The 18508-nt window shown below is 61.4% G+C and overlaps 1 protein-coding gene across 1 annotated transcript in view; it reads right to left on the bottom strand.

Annotated features, from left to right (window-relative positions):
- Nucleotides 1–18094, bottom strand: part of PTPRS (protein tyrosine phosphatase receptor type S) — an 81708-nt gene extending 63614 nt beyond the window's left edge. The window contains 7 exon segments of the mRNA XM_077751249.1: nucleotides 876–986; nucleotides 3335–3352; nucleotides 4834–4842; nucleotides 6574–6762; nucleotides 10966–11107; nucleotides 11545–11690; nucleotides 17905–18094. Of these exon segments, the coding sequence (XP_077607375.1) occupies nucleotides 876–986; nucleotides 3335–3352; nucleotides 4834–4842; nucleotides 6574–6762; nucleotides 10966–11107; nucleotides 11545–11690; nucleotides 17905–17995 (706 nt within the window). The 5' untranslated portion in view covers nucleotides 17996–18094.
- Between the last annotated feature and the right edge of the window lie 414 nt (nucleotides 18095–18508).

Raw genomic sequence — 18508 nt, 5'->3', positions numbered from 1 at the left:
GCCTCCCGGCTCGAGGACGGTGGGGGCTTGGTGCCTCCAAAGGGGGAAACTGAGGCCGGGAGGAGCGTGGATGCGGCCACGCCTGCAGAGCCCATGGGCAGCCCCGGGGCTTGAACGGGGCCCTGAGTGCCGGCAGAAGCGGCTGTTTCTACCAGGAAATCAGATCAGAAACAGCCACCAGGAGGTGGGAAAGGGCGANNNNCCCCGGGGAGGCGGGAAAGGGCGAAGGGCAAACGGTGGAGGAAGCAGATTAAAATTTCTGAAAGAACGGAAGAGAACCAACGCGGGGGGCATAAGAGGGGTGGACGACCAAGGCCCCTGGGGACAGGGGGACCCCCCCTCCCCGGCGCCTCTGAGGGGACACCAAGGGACCCAGGAGGAAGTCCGGGCTGACGCTCCCCAGGGCCTCCTGGGGCGTGCCGTGCCTGCCGCGGCCTGACGGGGGCGCCGAGCCCCAGGCCTACGTGCCTGCCGCGGCCGTGGCCGTGGTCGTGGCTGAGGCCGTGGCCTCACTGGGGCAGAAAGGAGGTCTTCCCTGGGGTAACTAGGAGACAAAGAGCACCGGGCTCTGGNCCCCCGGCCCCGCCCCCTTCCCTCCTGCCTCCCCACCAAGCCCTGCAGCCCACGGGGTGTCTGTCACAGGCACGGGGGTGGGGGCGTTGGCTGCCCCCCGTTTGAGCGGTAAGGAAACTGAGGCCCAGAGAGGGATGCCCCCCTCACCCGAAGTCCTGCCGTGAGCAGGGGGTGCGGGGGGGAGAGGCCCTCCTGCTCGGGTCTGCAGGGAACAGGGGAGCCCGGAGGCTGCCAGCCCAGGGAGGGAAGAGGGGCAGGAGAGGACGGGTCCCTGCCTTCGACCTGGATGCGGCGTTCCCTACCTCGCACGTAGAGGTTGGCGGGCGACGAGTAACGCACGCCGGCACTGTTGGTGGCCACGCACTCGTATTTGCCTTGGTCCGTCTCCTCACTGCTCTCGATCTGCAGGGCCCCTGTGGGGGGAGGGGAGAAAGACTGGCCAGTCAGGGGCCGTCTGGGCACAGGCCGGGCCGCCTGCCCCAGAGCCCTGTGCGGCCTGTCTCTTGCTCCGTCTGGGCCAGAGAGGCAGACACAAGAGAGGAGTTAGCCTGGGAGCCGGAGCGGGGCTACTCGTCTCCACCCACCCGAGGCCTAGACCGACACCGGCCGCAGCACCCGCGCTCGGCTGCAAACCTTCCACCCTGGCTGGGAAAGCAGGTGGACGCGGGGCTGGTGCTTCCTCAACGACTGCCAGGTTTAACTACGAAGCTAGGGAGTTCTGAGCCGTGGAGGTATGTTTGCAAAAGTGAGTGATGCTCTCCACGCAGGGGTGGGGGGGAGCGGGGACCGAACTGGCATTCATAACCCACAGCAGTCGTCTGAAAGACCCCGGGGCCCAAGGGGCGATCGCAGGAAAAGTGCAAGTTCAGGAAGCTGGTGGTGCTCTGCTGGTTTAAGCAGTGCCCATGAGTAAATGAACACGGGCCTCGGTTCCTCAGGTGTGTTTGAAACGACAGGTCTCGGAGCCTGCGGTGCCTGTGCAGAGAGACAAGGCTGTATTTCTTTAACTGAACCTTAGGACTGGGTCACCTCTCACATCAGCTAAGGCAAAGGATGTGGAGACTGATATACATCAAGTGTGTTTGAAATCAACAGCCTGGATCAAAAGCCTTCTCTACCTGGAACTAATTGAAAACGAGCTTGAATGTCCCCCGTGGATTCCCCTCAATAAATCTAAGCAAGCTGAATTCACCCACCGGTTTTAAAATCACAGGCCCGGGTCCAGCAGCCTGGCGAGTAATGAAATGAACTTCCGCAAGGATGTTTGCAATTACGGTCCTAGACCCAAGTCCACTGCACCGGTGGGTTAATGGGGAAACGTGCCAAGTGTTTGAAATCAAGAGGCCCCCGTGAAAAACCTAATGCCCGCACACTGAGGCCGAAAACGCCACACGTGTGTTTGAAAAATCACACGACTCACAGGATCAAAGAATTTGTTGGTTATGAGTGAATAAAAGTTTCAAGAGGCCAGTTTTCTCAAGTGTCCTGAACATCACAGGCCGTGAAGGGCCGTGATGCCTAGGAGTGTAGGAAAAAAGGCTGATTTCCCCTACGTTTGAAATCACAGGCCCAGATAAAGATACGTAACTCCCCATCAACGTACTAAAAGGAACGAAACTTCTCAAGGATGTACGAAAGCAGGGACCTCGACCAAACACTGCGGTGCCCATGAGTCAATCAGAAGGAGGCTAACGTCTCCCCGAGGAGATCTGAAAACACAAGTCTGGGCCGAATCCTCATTTTCACGAGGAAATGAAGCTGAGCAAACACCTTTAAGTACGTAGAAAATCGCAGGCCTCCATAAACTACCTGAACGCCCGGGAGTCAGTAAAAACTAGGCAGAGATTTCCACAAGTATGTCTGAAATCAAAGGCCTGGGTCAAAGTTTTTGTTTTCATAACTGAATGACACAGGGTGGACATCTCCACGAATGCCTGAATCACGGGTCTGGACCCAAACGCTTATTGGCCACGAGTGAATTAAAGGCAAATGAATTATCTCCAAGGGTGTCTGAATCCCAGGCATCAGCGTCCTTGGCACCAAGAGCCCAAAAATCCAGTCCAAGCTCCCAGGAGACCCCTCTACCCAGTTTTGTTCACGGTTTTCGCAAGGAAATGAGGAGCGCCCACAAATGAGGCCCCCGGATTATTTTTGGGGGGGGCTATGGATACAGAATCTTCTCCCATTTCACACTTCCTACTTTTCCCCAGCTTCAGGGCTCTGGGGAGGCAGGCAGGCATGAAATACTGTGGAAGCCCAGAGAGGGCAGGGAGCCTGTCCCAGGTCACACAGCATTTCATGGCAAAGTCAGGACTAGATGTTGAGTCTTCCCTAGGGCTCTGACCCAGGCCTATTCTAGGCCATTCTAGTCAGCACTTGGGGGAGGGGGGGTGGCCTTTGAGACGGCCTCTTCCTCTGCTCCCTTGGGTGGGACCCTCTGTTCAGAAGGAGCTGTGGAGTCAGAAGGCCCCCTCTGCGTGCTCATTTTAGAGAAGGGAAGACTGAGGCTGGAGACGAGGTCTGCGTACGGAGCAGTGATCACAAACTGAGGGGCGTGGGAGGCACGGCCCCTTCCCTTGGAGCCAGGTGGCCACACTCGGCCCCACAGCCACACACAGCGACACAGACACGGAGACTAAACAGACACTGGGCGGGGCCGCAGGGGGTCGACGTGCGGAAGGGGCCTGGGTGTACGCAGCCCCCCCGTGGAGCCGGGGGGGGGGCAGCGAGAGTGTGAGTGGGTGGGTAAAGAGCCTCTTACCTCGGATCGGAGTGCTTTCTGTAAGGGAAGCAGAGAGAGTCAGGTGAATTTCAGAAGGCAGTCCTGGGGGGCCGGGGGGCCACAAGCCAGGCCTGTCCACTCTGTCCCCGGAGGGCGGGGGAGGGGCTGAGCCAGCCCTGAGCCTATGGACCCTGAAGGCCTTGCCGAGGAAGTCGAGGCCAGGCTCCTAGGAGCAGAGCAGGATCTGGGGGCTTGTGAGTTAGGAAGGCTTCCTATAGGAGGTGGAAATCTCCCGGAGAGGGAGAGACGGAGTCTAGAAACCTCTCTAGACTGGCTGGAGTCCCTGCGGCCCAGGGAGGTCTGCGGCCTGGCCTGGGCCTGTTGGCTGCCTTCCTTCTGGGCTGAGGGAGGGAGGTCACTGATCTGCCTTCCTTCTTTCCATCTCAGGAGGGACGGGGAGGAGGGGAGGAGGGGAGGAGGGGAGGAGGGGAAGGGACTTGGGAATCTTGTTAGAGACATGGGGGAGGGGTTAGTGCCCCAGGGCTGGGCATTCATAAAGCAAAGGGAAGGCATTTCAGACAGGCCGAGTAACGGGGACAGGGGAGTGCAGTGAAAGGGGATCGAGGGCAGAGCGAGGGCCCTACTGCCTCCTGAGCTTCCAGAAGGAAAAGAGGAAAGAGCCATCTACACGTTTACCTGGGCGCCGGGGGCAGGTGCGACTTGGGGGGACACACACACAGAAAGGCGGGCCCGGGCTGGAGTTGTAAGCCCTCAGCTCATCTTCCTGGGAGAGATCTGGTGGCCTCCGCTGCCGCTGGTAACCCCAGGAAGGAGGGGGCCCCGGGCGAGGGCAGAGCGGCTCCCAGGAGAGCGCGCCAGCCCCTGCCACGTGCCGCAGGCACGCGGGCGGATGGACACACTGGCAAACCGAAGCCCAGAGGCACCAGGGAATCATCAGAGGCGGGAGCCGGGGGTGCGGGGTGCTCTGAACCCGGCTCTCCCAGGCCTCTATTCTTACAAAATCCTCAACCCGAGGCCCCTTTCCCCTGCTCCTTCTCCTGGGAGCAGACGGGAATTGGCCTCGGGCTGGTGGGAACCCAGGCGCCAGAGAACGGGACGTCCCAGGATGGCACCACAGCCCACGGCGCCCCCTCGCGTGTGGGAAGGAAAGGACAGACCTCACGGGCATTAAAAGGAGGTTCTGCTCCGGACCGCGAGGAAGGGGAGGAACTTTCCTGGGCCAGCCTCAGTGATTCCCACGGCCGGTGCCGGGGACTCGGGCTGCACGCTGGGAGAGGCAGTGCCTGGCGCCAGCCTGTGACCCAGCCCCACACCTGTCATTCCATCAATGCCGGGCAGGGTCAAGGCCGGGGGACTGCGGGGCGCTGGGATCCCCTTAATTTCCCCTGAGCCTCTGCTCTGGGGTCTGAACTGCCCCTTGGGGCCTCGTGGGTTGTTGTTTTTTTTCCTCTTTTCCTTTTGGGCTCCCCTCTCTGTGGCCCCCTGGNTGGTTGACGTGGTGAAGCGACAGGACTTACCAAAGGTTTCTGAACGTTTACAACAGAGGGACAAGAAAAGAGAACAGGAAGGTTAACGGGCGCCGGCAGCAGCCTGTGTCCTCTCCGGGGGCGGGGCGGGAGGGGAGGTCGGGCCGACAATCAGACTTGTCAGGATCGATAAGGCAGCTTCAGTTCGCTGAGCACCTAGTACGTGCCAGCCAGGCATTCACCACAGTGCTGGGCAGGAGGCGACCCCGAGACCCAGAGAAAATGACCTGATCTCGGGACGCAGTGCCATCGACCCAGGTGCCCGGGGCCCTGGGGTCCGTGATCTTCATGAGGTCACTACTACCCCGGGGGGCGGGGGGCGCATGACTGACCCTCCTCCAGGCGGCCGGCAGGGAGGCCGGGAGGGGGAGGGGGAAGGGCCTCGGTGCCCCAGAGTGGGAGGAGATCCTGGGCTTGACGACTGGCCCCTCCTGGGTCGTTGCAGGGACGGGGGGGAGGGGACGCACACCGGCCTCGAGAAGCAGGGCGGATGGAGCCCGGGGAGGGGCAGGGGGAGGCCGGGCAGGGAGCGGAGCGGTGAGAACAGCCAGGAGGCCTTCAGGCAGGGGTGGCTCCAGGGCGGGCTCCCCAGAGGAAGGGGGCGAGGAAGCCACAAGAGGCTTGCCCCAACGCGTGTACACGGCGGGCCGCAACACTGTGAGTGCAGGCGCGGGCACAGCCCTGCCGCGTGCCCGTGCCCGGGGGGTGGGTGGGGGCGTGGCCGGAGAAGGGGGCACGCCCACGCGAGGCGGGCAGTGACCTTGCTCTGGAAGCGGGTCAGGCCCGGGCCGGGAGCCCAGACACGCATGCGTAGACGCGCCCTGAAGCGGTGGGACGACGGACACAACACACACACAGCACCCCCCAGACAGACAGACTCACAGACGGGGCACACGGGGGCTATGCCGAGACACAGCGTGGAACTACCCTGCCAAGGCCTTGGGCTCTGGCCCAGCTGGGGCCTGGACTACAGGCGGGACCGCCTGTCTGTGTCTCATCACCTCCTTCCTGCTTCAGTCCTGGAGACACTCTCTCCCTGTAGCTCTCTATGGCTCCCCATTACCTTACCTGTCTAAGGCTTCCTACCCCCTCTGGAGAGACTCACTGCTTCAGCATTGGAAGTACCCACTGGCCTTTGCCTTAGACATCTCCCCTCTCTACTCTGGCCTGTCTGGACCCCATTCCATCCTCCCTGGACACGGCTACTCCTTCAGCAGAGAGAGCACTCTCTCTCCAACACCTTCCATGTGTCATCATTATCTTGATTCTCTGTGCCCTGTTACATACCCAGGGTCAGGCACGGATGATGGCCATCCTCACCACTCTCCACGGCTCCCCGTCACCTCTGCCTATCCGAACCGCACTGCGTCCCCCCTGCTGGGGCACTGCAGACACCCGCCACCCTCTGTGGCTCATCAGGACTGCACTGCTTGGGGACTGGAGACCCTCCGCCCCTGTGGTCTCTCTAGCTCCCCATCACTACACGTCTCAGGGTCCATTTTAACCCCACTCAGGCACGGACAAACTCCCCTCCTACCATCCTCCATGGCTCCCCACTAGCCCTGGCTGCCCACCCCCATGGGCTCAGCTCTGAAGACACTCTCCCCACGCCGATGCCATCCCCTCCGCCTTTCTGTCTCCCATTAGTCCCCAGGGCTTGGGCCCCGGAGATGCTGCCCTCCCCCTACCGCCCTCTGTGGCTCCCGCGTCCTCCCAGCCCCCTGTGCTCACCTGACCGCAGCTGCTTTATGCGGCCGTTGCTGGCACTGGGGTCCACGGGCAGGAAGTCCTTGAACCAAGTGATCTCGGGGTCGGGGTTCCCGCTGGCAGCACAGAGCATCGTAGCCGTCCGCGTCCGCTCCACCACCTTCAGCTGGGGGCCCATGTCGATGTTGGGGAAACCAGGGGGGAGCTGGTCCTCTGAGGGTGGAGACAGGGGAAGAACAGGGCGGGGGCCCAATTGCCGCACGGCCAGCCCTCCAGGTGGACCCTGGCCCCGGCAGGATCTCAGCCCGGCCCCTGGCTGGCCAGGGGAGCCCCTGTGGCCTGTTTCCTCCTGTGCCACGTGGAGGGTCAGGGCCACACGAGGGGGGAGTGCTGGGGGACACCAGTCCAGACCGGCGCTTCTCACCCAGGGCCACCAGGGCACCCAGAAGACACTTGGCTACATCAAAGGCCCTGGGGGTACTTTACAGCATCCAGAGGTAGTTTTAAGACAAACTGGGGCTCCTGGGCGACTCAGTCAGTTAAGTGTCTTGACCCTTGATTTCGGCTCAGGTCATGATCTCACAGGTTCGTGAGTTCGAGCCCCGCGTCAGGCTCTGAGCTGACAGCTCGGAGCCTGGAGCTGCTTCGGATCCTGCATCTCCCTCTCTCTGCCCCTCCCCTGCTTACTCTCGTTCTCTCAAAATGAACATTAAAAAAGAACAGATAAAAACATAAACTGAACCCCATTACTGCCCTGCTGCCCGCTATGGTCCCCACCACCCTCTGGAGAGACCCAGGACCCTCGCTCGCCGCTGACTCCGCTGGTCTCAGCTGCCCCGCTATGAGCCACCCTCACCCCGTGTCTGTCCAGCCGCACAGACCTCCTTGTTCCTCAAAGATATCAAGTTCGTCTCTCAGCCTCTATCCATGCATCCGTGTCCCCTTGGGGGCTGCCCCGGGGCTGNGTCACACGCCTGAGCTATAAATCCTCCCAGACTCTAGAATATCTGAGCGTCCAACCCTATTCATCGTGATGTATCTGTGTCACCGCCGGGTCCCCGCTGTCCAGCGCAGGGCCTGGCACACAGCAGGTGCTCAATCAATGAGTAAACAGCTCAGTTCTGTCTGCTGTTAACCCACGACAGTCACCACGGCTCCGGGCCTCAGTGTCCCCATTCGTTGGCCAAGGTCTAGTTTCGCTCCACGCTAAAGGGGCGGGAGGGACACCAGAGGGAGAAAACGCCCCTCTCCCTGGAGACCCTCAGCCCCCAATGTCCAGTGACCGGCAGGTACACGGTCGTGGGCTGAGGCGATGAGGAGGGCCAGCTAAGTGCCAGGTGGCCTTCGTCTGCACGCTTGAAACTCACCCCAGACTCTGTGGCCTCACTGAGCTGAAGTCCGGCCGTGGGAGGCGGCTCGGGGGCCTCCGGTCCCGCTGCATCTGCTCCTCCCACCTCTGACCTTGCTCTCCAGCACCTGGACCCCGGGCTCCTTTCGCTCTGACCCCTGACGCCTCCACCCCAGTCTGGCCTGCCCCCCCACATCGGACAGAGATTCCCCAGGGCCAGGGCCCACGATCCTCAGTGCAAATCTGAACACCCACCAGCCCCGTCGTGGGCCAAAAGGAGCCCACCCACCACCCACAAATCTTATGTCGGAGCCCGAGCCCCCAGGACCTCAGAATGTGATTATCTGGAGTTCAGGTCTCTACAGGGTGATTAAGTAGCAGGAGGTCACTGGGGTGGGTCCTAATCCAGTATGGCCGGTGCCCTTACACGAAGGAGAGAGGGTGACAGGGACGCGCAGAGGATGACCACGCGAGGACGTGGGGAGAAGACGGCCGTCCGCACGGCGCGGCGAGCGGCCCCAGGACCAGGTTGCCCCGTTCTGATCTCAGACCACCGGACGCCAGGACCCGAAGAGAATATGTTAAGCCACCCAGATGGGGAGACCCGGTTCCGGCAGAAGCCTGACAAACTCACACGTTCCCTTCCCTGCCCGACAGCCAAGCGACAAAAATGTGATCACGTGCAGTGCCGGTGAAACTGAAGACAAACAGGCAGGGACGCGGGTGCTACGGTCTGGATGGGGAAGGTGCCGCCCTCCAGAGACCCCCAGCCCTCAGCGCTGCGTCTGCAGTCTCCACGGGCCACACACCAGACATGCAGTGCAGCGACCTGCAACAGCAAAAGGCTGGCGACAGCCTAAACACTGTCAAAAGGGAATCGTCGTAAACAGGCTGGGCCACCCATGGGACATGATGCTGAAACAGCCGTCACCTCATCAAGTCCCAGCCACGTTGCTCAGGGGGCAGGGATCAACAGAACGATGGTATAGACCCGGGATCGAAAACTACAGCCCCCAGGCCAAACCTGGCCCCCTGTTTGTTTCTTGTTAATAAAGTTTTATTGGGACATGGCCATGCCCATCCGTGTCCACGTCGTCTACAGCGGCTTTCCAGCTAAAACAGCAGAGCTGAGAAATTGCAACAGAGAGTGTCTGGGCTGCAGAGTCGACAACAGTTACTCTCTGGCGTTTTACAAAGCCTGCTGCCTCCTATTTGTGTCAAGAGAAAGAGGCGCATGGATTTGCTTACGAATGCCCGGGAGGGGCAGTGGGCATGGTGGGCACTTTGGGGGAGGGGACTGGGGGGCTGGGGAAGAGGTGGGAGACAGGCCGCCGTGCGGGAGAGATCCGAGCCACAGGCATACAGCCAGGGGACAGAAAGCCAAGATGGGGCTCGGGAGGGACAGGCATAGTGCCATCCCATCGCACTGGCGGGACAGGAAAGTGGTGGCGCCGGTCCCAAGTCCTGGACACTATGTACTGGGTGCTACGCAGGTACTTTCCAGTGCCTTCCTCAAAGATGTGACCTATTTCACAGAGGGGGAAACTAAGGCTGGGACAGAAACACAGCCACCCCTGGGTCACACTCGCAGGACACAGCAAGGCTGGGATCGGCACCCAGGCCTGGCAAAGCCCGGAGAAAACTGGGGGGGCCGCTGCACAACTCCCAACCCCCCCGAACTGGACCCAGTCGAGTCAGAGGAGGTGGCTGGACCCCGTCCAAAGTGGGTCAGGCCCCGTTCGCTCTTCCCGGGCCTGCGGCCTGAACCCCAAAGGCGGTTCTGATTGGCTACCGACGACGTCACTGGAAGTTAAGGCCAAGACGCCCGGGCTCAGTTCTTGGGAGCGCGAGGCCGGCGCGTGCGCGTGGGGGACCCGCGCGCCCGNGCGCGCGTGCGCGTGGGCGGCAGCCAGCAGGGCGGGGGCGGGCGGGCGCCGGGGAAGGCTGGGCCGCCTCACGGCACCGAGAGCTCCTAATTAAACAAAAATGTTCACCGCGCACCACATTGTGCCCAATTCCTCGGAGTTTAATTAAANCTGGGAGGGAAGTGGCCCTGATCCCCGGCTTGATGAATGCTGACGAATGTCGCCCCGGGAGCCACGCGTGGGCGCCACCCCCACACCTAATGCTGGGAGAGGGTCAGGGTGTCCCTGTAGGCGACGGCAGAACCCACCCCTGCCTAGTTAGAACGACACCAGGGAACTGGTGATCCCCGAGGCACCAGCCCGGTTCCGTAACCGCCCCTGGCGGGGAGGGTCATTTCCCTACTTGCGGGGTGCGGAAGTGCAGCTCAGAGAGGTTATTAACTTGCCCAGGGTCACACAGCTCTAGAGGCTACACCAGCCTGCAGCAGAGCCGGCAGGAGCCGGGGTGGCGGCGGGGCCCGGTGGGGGGCTGTCTGAAGGAGGAGGCTGTTTTATAAGGAGAACGTGATTTCCTGGTGCCCCGGCGGCCCGAAGGAGGCGGAGCCAGCAGCCCAGCAAAGCGGTGGGGGGGGGGGAGCTGGGAACGGGGGGGAAGGGGGGACAGCTGCCTCGTCCAGAATGTGTTCCTCCGGGGGAACGGCCCTCACTGGGCCTGCCTGTGTGGGCAGGCTCACCCCCGCTCCGCGGAGAACGCTGCCAATCAGAGTATCCGCTCCTCTGGCCCCAGGGACTGGCCCAGGGAGGGCCGTCTGACCCCAGCTGGGCCGGTGGGCAGTAATCCTGGGCCACCCCGTCCTCTCTTCGGGGTGGGGGCCCTGGAGCCTGGGGGAATCCCACCGAGAATACAGGCAACATGGAAGAAAACCAACCCAGAGGCAGAGGGAGGGTGAGCGCTAAGAACCCCGTACGGGCTCCTGGATCCAGCTGAACCTGAAGCCGGCCACGGCGGGGGCATTTATTGACACGGGTCAAAGAATTCTTTGTTTCGTGAACCAGTCTGAGGTGGACCAGGCTCTTGTAATCGGAGGATGAAGGGACGCTGTGATGACGCTAGTCCCTTAACGCTGCCTCTCCTGCAAAGGCTCAGTGAACCCGGGTTTGTTCCCCGCCCCACCCCGCCCCCCACCCCCGGGAGGCCAGTACCTCGGAGGACAGTGAGCTTCGCGTGGACCGTGACCTCCCCGACGGAGTTCTGGGCCACACACTCGTACACATTCTCGTCCCGGGGCGTCCGCAGCGGCTGGATCCTCAGCACGGCCCCGGCACTCTGGTCAAACTCGATCGTCTGCCGCGGGGGGGGCGGGGGCGGGGGAGAAAGGTCAGTGTGAGGCTGAGGCCCGGGGCGGGNAGACCGGGATTGGAGCCGGGGCCTGTTCCGTCCACGTTCACGGGCACCCCGTGTACAGATGCACTGCAGGGACGGGGCGCGTGCGAGGAGGAGGGCTGTGTGCACGCGGGTGTGGGGGAGAAGTCCGTGCGGCCGTGTGTGCGTTATGGGGTTGTGGTGACATGAAACAGAGAGGGCGGGGCCTTGCTGGGGGTCACGCAGCACACAGCCGGCCCGGCAGGGTCCTCCCTGAGCAGGCAGGTGGGGACACGTGGCCGGGGCGGGGTGAGAGGTGTGCTGGCCACGTGGCAGCGAGGCCCGCCCAGCCCGGCCCCCCTGCAACCCCAGGAGATAAGGGGGCGGCGCCCGGCTGTCTCCCCTCAGCCCCGACTCACCTCAAAGCGCTGTGAATTGACCTTCTTGCCTTTCTTGTTCCAGGTCACCCGCGGCTTGGGGTCGCCTGTGGCCTGACACACGAAGGAGGCCACGCCCCCCGACACGCCGATCTGGTCCTTGGGTTCTTTGATGAACCTGGGGGGCTCTGCAGATAGAGCGGGAAGAGGAGGGGTCTGGAGGGCTACCCAGACACGCCCTCCATCCCCAGCCCGGCCACAGGTCACCACGTGGGCCCCATGGAAGGGGAGAGAAAGGAGGGAGGCAGAGACACGTGGAGTCTGAGTGCCTTCCCCACGCCCACCCCCCCAAGACCAGAGCCCCACACGCTCACATGTGCGCCCAAGAGATGGCAAATGGGGAGCCCTCCCCTGAGGCTCTGGGGTCCTCAGATTTGGAGCCTGGAGGTCCCAGTGGCGACCAGCCAAACCCTGGAGTGTCCCTGTGGCCTGAAGACTTGGAAGGGGGTAACTGGTCTGATTCCCTGATGGGCCGGGGGCAGACAAGCCGGAGGCCGGTGACCAAGGGACCGGAGGTCAGAGCCGGGATTTGAACCCAGGGCTCCAGCCTCTCAATCCGTGGGAGGCGTCCCAATGAGAGGCGGGCCAGAGCCGGAGGCAGACATTCAGCAAGCACTTATTGAACACCTAGTGTATGCAGGGGGCTAGTTCAGTCACATTTCGCCCTCCGACAGCACCGAGCGTGGGGCCACTGAGGTTCCCGTTGGACACACGACAGAAGTTGGGCACAGAGAAGCCAGGCCTTTGGTTCGAGGCACAGCCAGCCCGCAGCCGAGCGGAGATGCGAAGCAGACTCGCTCCATGAACCCTCACAACTGATCTGATGGATCGAGCCTCCAGGAAAGTCTCAGGGGGGGTTACTGGCATCTTTAACCCCGTCCACAGCCTCGGTTCTGCACCGTGGACAGGTCACAGCATCCCGTGAAAGGACAATGCCATTCCTTTCTTTTTTATTGACTTTTCACTGGACGCTGGACTCGGAATGCTACAATGTATCTCGTTAAGTGAATTCAGTTACTCCTGAGCGCCTTCTCAACAGGCCCCAGGGCTGGGCGGGCTGCAGGGTCCCTCAAGAAACAACCTCCCTACTCAACAGAAGGGGATTGGTTAATGTATCCGGGGGCGAGAGTGCTTTTCTAACTACCAGCGAAGGAGCAGCAAGAGGCAGATACAGTCACATGGAAGACAGTGAAGGGTAAACAGCACAGTGAACGGTCCTGTTTAGGAAAATAAAAAGGGGCCAAGAGAAACAGGGCGCGGAGAGCGAGCACACGCCTGTGTAGAAACGACGGCGGCCCCAGGAGAGAAACCAGGCGGCTGGACACAGAGGGAGAAAGCCTTGCTACCTGGTACCTTTTTGAGATTTACAACTATTTAAAGACAAACAGAAACGATTGGTTAAGTTTATTTATTTTGAGAGAGGGAGAGAGCGAGAGCATGTCACGGGGTTTGAACTCACGAACTGTGAGATCATGACCTGAGCTGAAGCCGGTCGCTCAACTGACTGAGCCCCCCAGGTGCCCCAGAAATGATTTCTTAAGAAACAAGATGACAAGGGGCGCCCGGGGAGCTCAGTCGGTTGCGTATCCGGCTTCGGCTCAGGTCATGATCTCACAGTTCGTGAGTTCGAGCCCCGCGTCGGGCTCCAGGTGGTCAGCGCAGAGTCCCCTTCAGATCGTCTGCCGCCCTCTACCCTTCCCCCACTTGCACTCTCCCTAAAATAAAATACTTAAAAAAAATTTTTTTTTTTTTAATATTTTTATTTATTTCTAGGAGAGAGAGAGACAGCGTGAGCAGGGGAGGGTCAGAGAGAGAGGGAGTCACAGACTGAAACAGGCTCCAGGCTCTGAGCTGGCAGTCAGCACAGAGCCCGACGCGGGGCTCGAACCCACGAACCGCGAGATCATGACCCAAGCGAAAGTCGGACGCTTAACCAACTAAGCCACCCAGGCGCCCCAATAAAATGCTTTTAAAAATGTAAGATTTGAAATAAAAAGGTGAGCTGCTAGGAGAAACATATTAAGGAAGCAGAAGTTTGAGGTCCAAGGAGAGGCAGACACTCAGCAACCCTGGGTCCCTGAGCCTCCAAGATCAGAGGATTGAGCAGAGGCCCATGTGGCCCCACCTGGAAAATTCTGGATGCTCGGAAGCCTGAAGCAGATTTGGAGGCCTGGGGCACCTTATCTCGGTGCCCACAGGACCCGGTTTCTCCCACCCACGGCTCAGGCGAGGCTTTGAACAAAACGGGGTGCCCACCCCAGTGGCCTGACTGGCCTCACCTCCGTTATTCAAAGCTCTACTCCCATTGACATGACCGTGTGTGACTTCACTGGCCGTCACGTGTGGCCCCCCTTCCGCTCCCGTGTCCTCCTACGGAGCCGTGGTTGCCCACCATCCTGTGCAAGTTCAGGGCTGAGAAGCTGGCGTGAGGTCACACGGCTCAGAAGACGACACGGCCCGGATTTGAACCTGGGCTCACGTCTTACGCTCCTCCAGGCTACAAGTCTGACTCAGATGGTTTGCTCGGCGCCGAGCCCTGGGCCAGGCCGGCCTCCCTGGCTCAGACCGCCTAGGCCGCCCCTCCTCCAAGCCTCAGGCACGGTGACTGGGGCCCCATGTGTCCCCAGCCAGCGCCATGGAGGAAAGTCACCGTGGCCGGGCCAGGGATCTGGCTTCTGGGGAAATCCTCTCTCGGGAGCCCCTGGGAGGAAGGGCAGACGTGGGTGACAGGAGGCATCCGCTGCCCGTTCGTGACCCCAGTCTAGGGGAGGAGACCCAGCGGGAGCCCTGCTGTCCCTTCCTCTCTTCTTCTGGCAGCTTCGCCCACAGCTGGGCCAGCACCTCCCCTGGGGAGCCCTCTCTGATTACCACGGGCTGGGGCGGAGCTGCCTGTCCACGCTGCTGCCTGGGCGTCCCCCATCACAGCCTCGATCACGCTGGGCCGAACTACCTGGCCACGTGCCACCCAGCAGGGTGCGCGGGGGACAGCCCCCGCTCCCCGGACTCCCCACACCTCCCTGGGGGCCCTGGAGAAAACGGGGCTCTTGACCTTGACGCCCAGCTGACACCAGCCCCAGGGAAGCAAACCGCTTGCACGGAGGCTGCCTGGGACGCCCTGGCCTGAGTTCTGTTTTCTGTTTTGGGTTCCGCAGGGGAGAGTCCGATGCTAGGGCCCCAAGACCCCACCCTCCCAGCCCCTCCAGCCCACCTGGGCCAGCCGCATGGCATCCTGGGACGGCCCGCAGAGGGCACAAATCATGCCTCTGGGCGCTGGCTGGTGGCTTCGGCGGCCCACGTGGGCTGTCTGTGGTCCGAGAGCCCCCTGCCTCGGTGGCTCCCCGAGGACCTGGGCCATTCCCCGAAGCAGGCAGCCCAGATCACGGTGCCTGGGGTCCCGCTGCTGGGTCCCACATGACAGAGCCCCTGTGACAGCCCCACCTGGGGGGGGAGGGGCAAGAGCCTCAGCCTGGGAGGAGCCGACCTGGGTTTGGGCGCAGGGAGTAGCAACACGGAAAGCGCTGCAGCAGTGACCACAGGGCTTGGCCACGGAGCGGCCACGGGGCCAGCCCGGCTGCACGCCAGGCGCGAAGATCCTGGGTGACATTCGCACTGCTCCCCTGGACCAGCTTAAGTCACTGGTCCCTGGGCCCCCCGGGGCTCAGGTGCCTTCCCTCTCTGTGCTCCCTGCAGCGGCCACCAGAGGGCGCCCAGGAGCACCGGAGTCAGGTCCTGCCTTGCTCTGCCCAAGGCCCCTCTGAGGCCCCCAAGACCCCGCATGACCTGCCCCATGCCCTCCCTGCCCCCCCCTTCACTCTCTCCCCCTCACTCACTCTGCTCCAGCCACATGGGCTTCTTCCAACATCCCTGGGTCCTGCCCCCAGGCCTTTGCATATACTGTTCCCACTGCTTTGGACACTTTTCAGATGCCCACAGGGTACACTTCTCAGCTCCCTTACGTCTGCTCAGATACCACCTCCTTGCGACCTTCCCTGATGATGAGGCCCCAACCCTCCCCTTCTGGAAACCCGTGTCCTCAGCACGTCCACCATCCACACTCGGGGCTTCTCCCGCACTAGGGATGAGATGTTTCTGTCCCGTGTCTAAACCACTGCTTGGCACACAGTCGGTGCTTATTAAAAACGCACTGAGTAGAGGAGAAAGCAGGAAACAACCTCCTTGACCTCCACCGCAGCANGGAGGAGGGCACTTGTGGGGATGAGCACTGGGTGGTACATGGAAACCAACTTGACAATGAACTATTTGTAAAAAAAATAAATAAAATAAAAACGCACTGAGTGAGTGGGAGCACCAATCTGCCATGGTGGCGTGACAGAGCCGGGATTTGAACCCAGGCCAGGGTAGTCTCCAAATCCTGGGGCCCCTCGATCACCACGGGTCTCTGGCTCTGCCAGCCTCAGTTTCCCCAAGGCTCGTAAATATCACTGGAGCAAGATGTCAAAGTAGCGACCATGGTGTTTATTCAACTAGTGTAAGTAAAACCTGTGGTTCTCAGCTGGGGATGGGACACTCTCACCTGGGGACACCTGTGGTCGTCACAGCGGGGGGGNGGGTGCTGCTGTGCCCCCCACAGCCCCCTGGGCGCCCGCCCCAGTGAACAATCCGACCCTGCATCAGATAAATGAACAAGGGGGCTGCCTGGGTGGCTCCGTCAGTGGGGAATCCGATTCTGGTTTCAGCTCAGATCATGACCTAATGGTTCACGGGATCGAGCCCCGCGCTGGGCTCCGTGCTGACAGCGTGGAGCTTGCTTGGGATTCTCTCCCTCCCTCCCTGCCCCTCCCCCACGTTCCTGCTCTCTTTCTCACGCTCTCTCAAAAATAAACAAACTTTTAAACGAGCGAATGAACGAACTAAACGCTAAAACGCTTAGCACCTCGGTTTGCCGTTCCGCCACGGGGAACAGAGCCCAGCAAGGTACAGTCCGGCGGGGTGACCAGACAGACCACAGCTGGCCGCAAGCCCCTGGCCCGGAGGCAGTGAACATGGGGTCACAGTCAGGAGCCCGGGCTCTTGCAAAACACAGCCTGGCTCCCTCCTGTTGCCACGGAACGCCGCCATGGCTCAGTCTCCCCATCTGTACAATGGGAATAAGAACAGCATGCGTGCCCTCAGGCCATGGGGGCCGATCTGAATGTGTTCGGCGTTCACTGAAAAACAACACGAAAATAAGAAGCACAAACAGGGGCGCCTGGGTGGCTTAGTCGGTTGAGCGTCCGACTTTCGCTTAGGTCATGATCTCGCGGTTCGTGGGTTCGAGCCCCGCGTCGGGCTCTGTGCTGACTGCCAGCTCGGAGCCTGGAGCCTGTTTCAGTCTGTGACTCCCTCTCTCTCTGACCCTCCCCTGCTCATGCTGTCTCTCTCTCTCTCTCTCTCCTAGAAATAAATAAAACATTAAAAAAAAATTAAAAAAAAAAAAGAAGCACAAACAGACGAGGTGAGCATGTGGGTCTCTGTTCCCACCCAATGGCAGTAATTACCGCACTCCTGGTGACGCGCGACTGTGGACCTACTATGCGAAGCAGCACATGGGGCCCTACTGTGTGTCCTTGGGACAGGAATTCTGGGATACGGGCATGTCTGAGTCTCATTCAGTCTAGGCAGAAATGGAGCCAAGAGAGGCTGAGTCACCAGCCCGAGGTCACACAGCAGGTTGGTGGCAAAGTCAGGATTCACACCCAGACTAAGCACAGATCCCAGTTTCTTTCCTGCTGGCCTGACCGATACCTACTCTTGGTCCCTGATGGTAGGTAAAGCCTTGCCCGCCCCAAATGACACCAGCCCCTCCGGGCCTTTCTGTGTGCTAGCACCTTCATTAGTAATTCCCTTTCCCTCCGCGAACTCCTACACAGCCACAAAGCCCCACCTCTCATGCCCTTCTCTCGAAAGAAGCCTCTCCTGGTGGCTGGGAAGGTCTGGTTGCCTGTGTATCTGTTGCCAGGACCCTGGGGTTTATACGTGTGGCCCACTCAGGAGTGACTGCGAGTGAGTCCCGGCCCACCCCAAGCCTCAGGGTCTCCCCCTGGGAAACGTGGAAGGAAATGGGACCCGCACGCTCAGCTGTAAGCAGACCAGGTCTGTACTCAGCAGCGGGCTTGGTCCAGGGCTGATGCCAGGACAACATACACCGTCATCGTTGTTACTGTTACTGCTCTTTATGCCGTCGTTATTATTGCCCCTGAACCTCCCAGGCCGGAGCCCAGCAGGCGCCTCACGCAGCCTCATTCACGGAGCACAGGGGCCCCGGGGAGAAGGTGGGGACACACGTTCCCCCCACGAATGCGTAAACTCGGACGCCACCACCTCCCGCGGGGGGGCTCTTACCTTCCGCCGCGCAGCCTCCGACCAGCAGGACCACGAGGAGGCCCACGGGACCAGCCACGGATGCCACGCCGGGGCCCCAGGCAGGCGCCATGCTTGACAGCTACCTGCAACCTCCGCCGTCCGCCCTGGAGGCCGCCGCCCCCGGTCCCTCACGCAGAGGCCTCGAGCCGAGCGTCAGACGGGACAGCGTCTGCAGAGAAAACACAGGAGCCGTGAGAGGGGCAATCCGGGGGCCTTCCTGGCAGAGGGAGGGGCGGAGAGTCGTGGAGCTGGGGGAACGGGCTAACGGGCAGTAAGGGGGCTCACAGGGCACTGGGGAGCCAGCGAGGCCTGCGTCCCCCCACATCCCCACCCTCCGCGTGACAGGGTCAGCAAGCAGGGTCACCGGGAGGGGATTTGGCGGCAAGGGTGAGGCCCCCGGGAATCAGATCAGTGCCTACAAGAGACCCCAGGGTGCCCCTCACCCCTCGCCCCTCCGCCTCCTGAGCACTGGGTAACAGCGCCCTGACCTTGAACTCCCAGCCTCTGGAACCGTGAGAAATGCAGGTCTAGTGTTAGGAAGCCACCGGCCTGTGGGATTTGGTGCGGCCGCCCTGACGGGCTG

Source organism: Crocuta crocuta, unplaced genomic scaffold, assembly GCF_008692635.1.
Source record: "Crocuta crocuta isolate KB4526 unplaced genomic scaffold, BGI_CrCroc_1.0 scaffold110, whole genome shotgun sequence".
Taxonomy (NCBI): Eukaryota; Metazoa; Chordata; class Mammalia; order Carnivora; family Hyaenidae; genus Crocuta; species Crocuta crocuta.
Note: the sequence above shows the minus strand (reverse complement) of the source record. Positions and strands in the feature narration are given on the sequence as shown.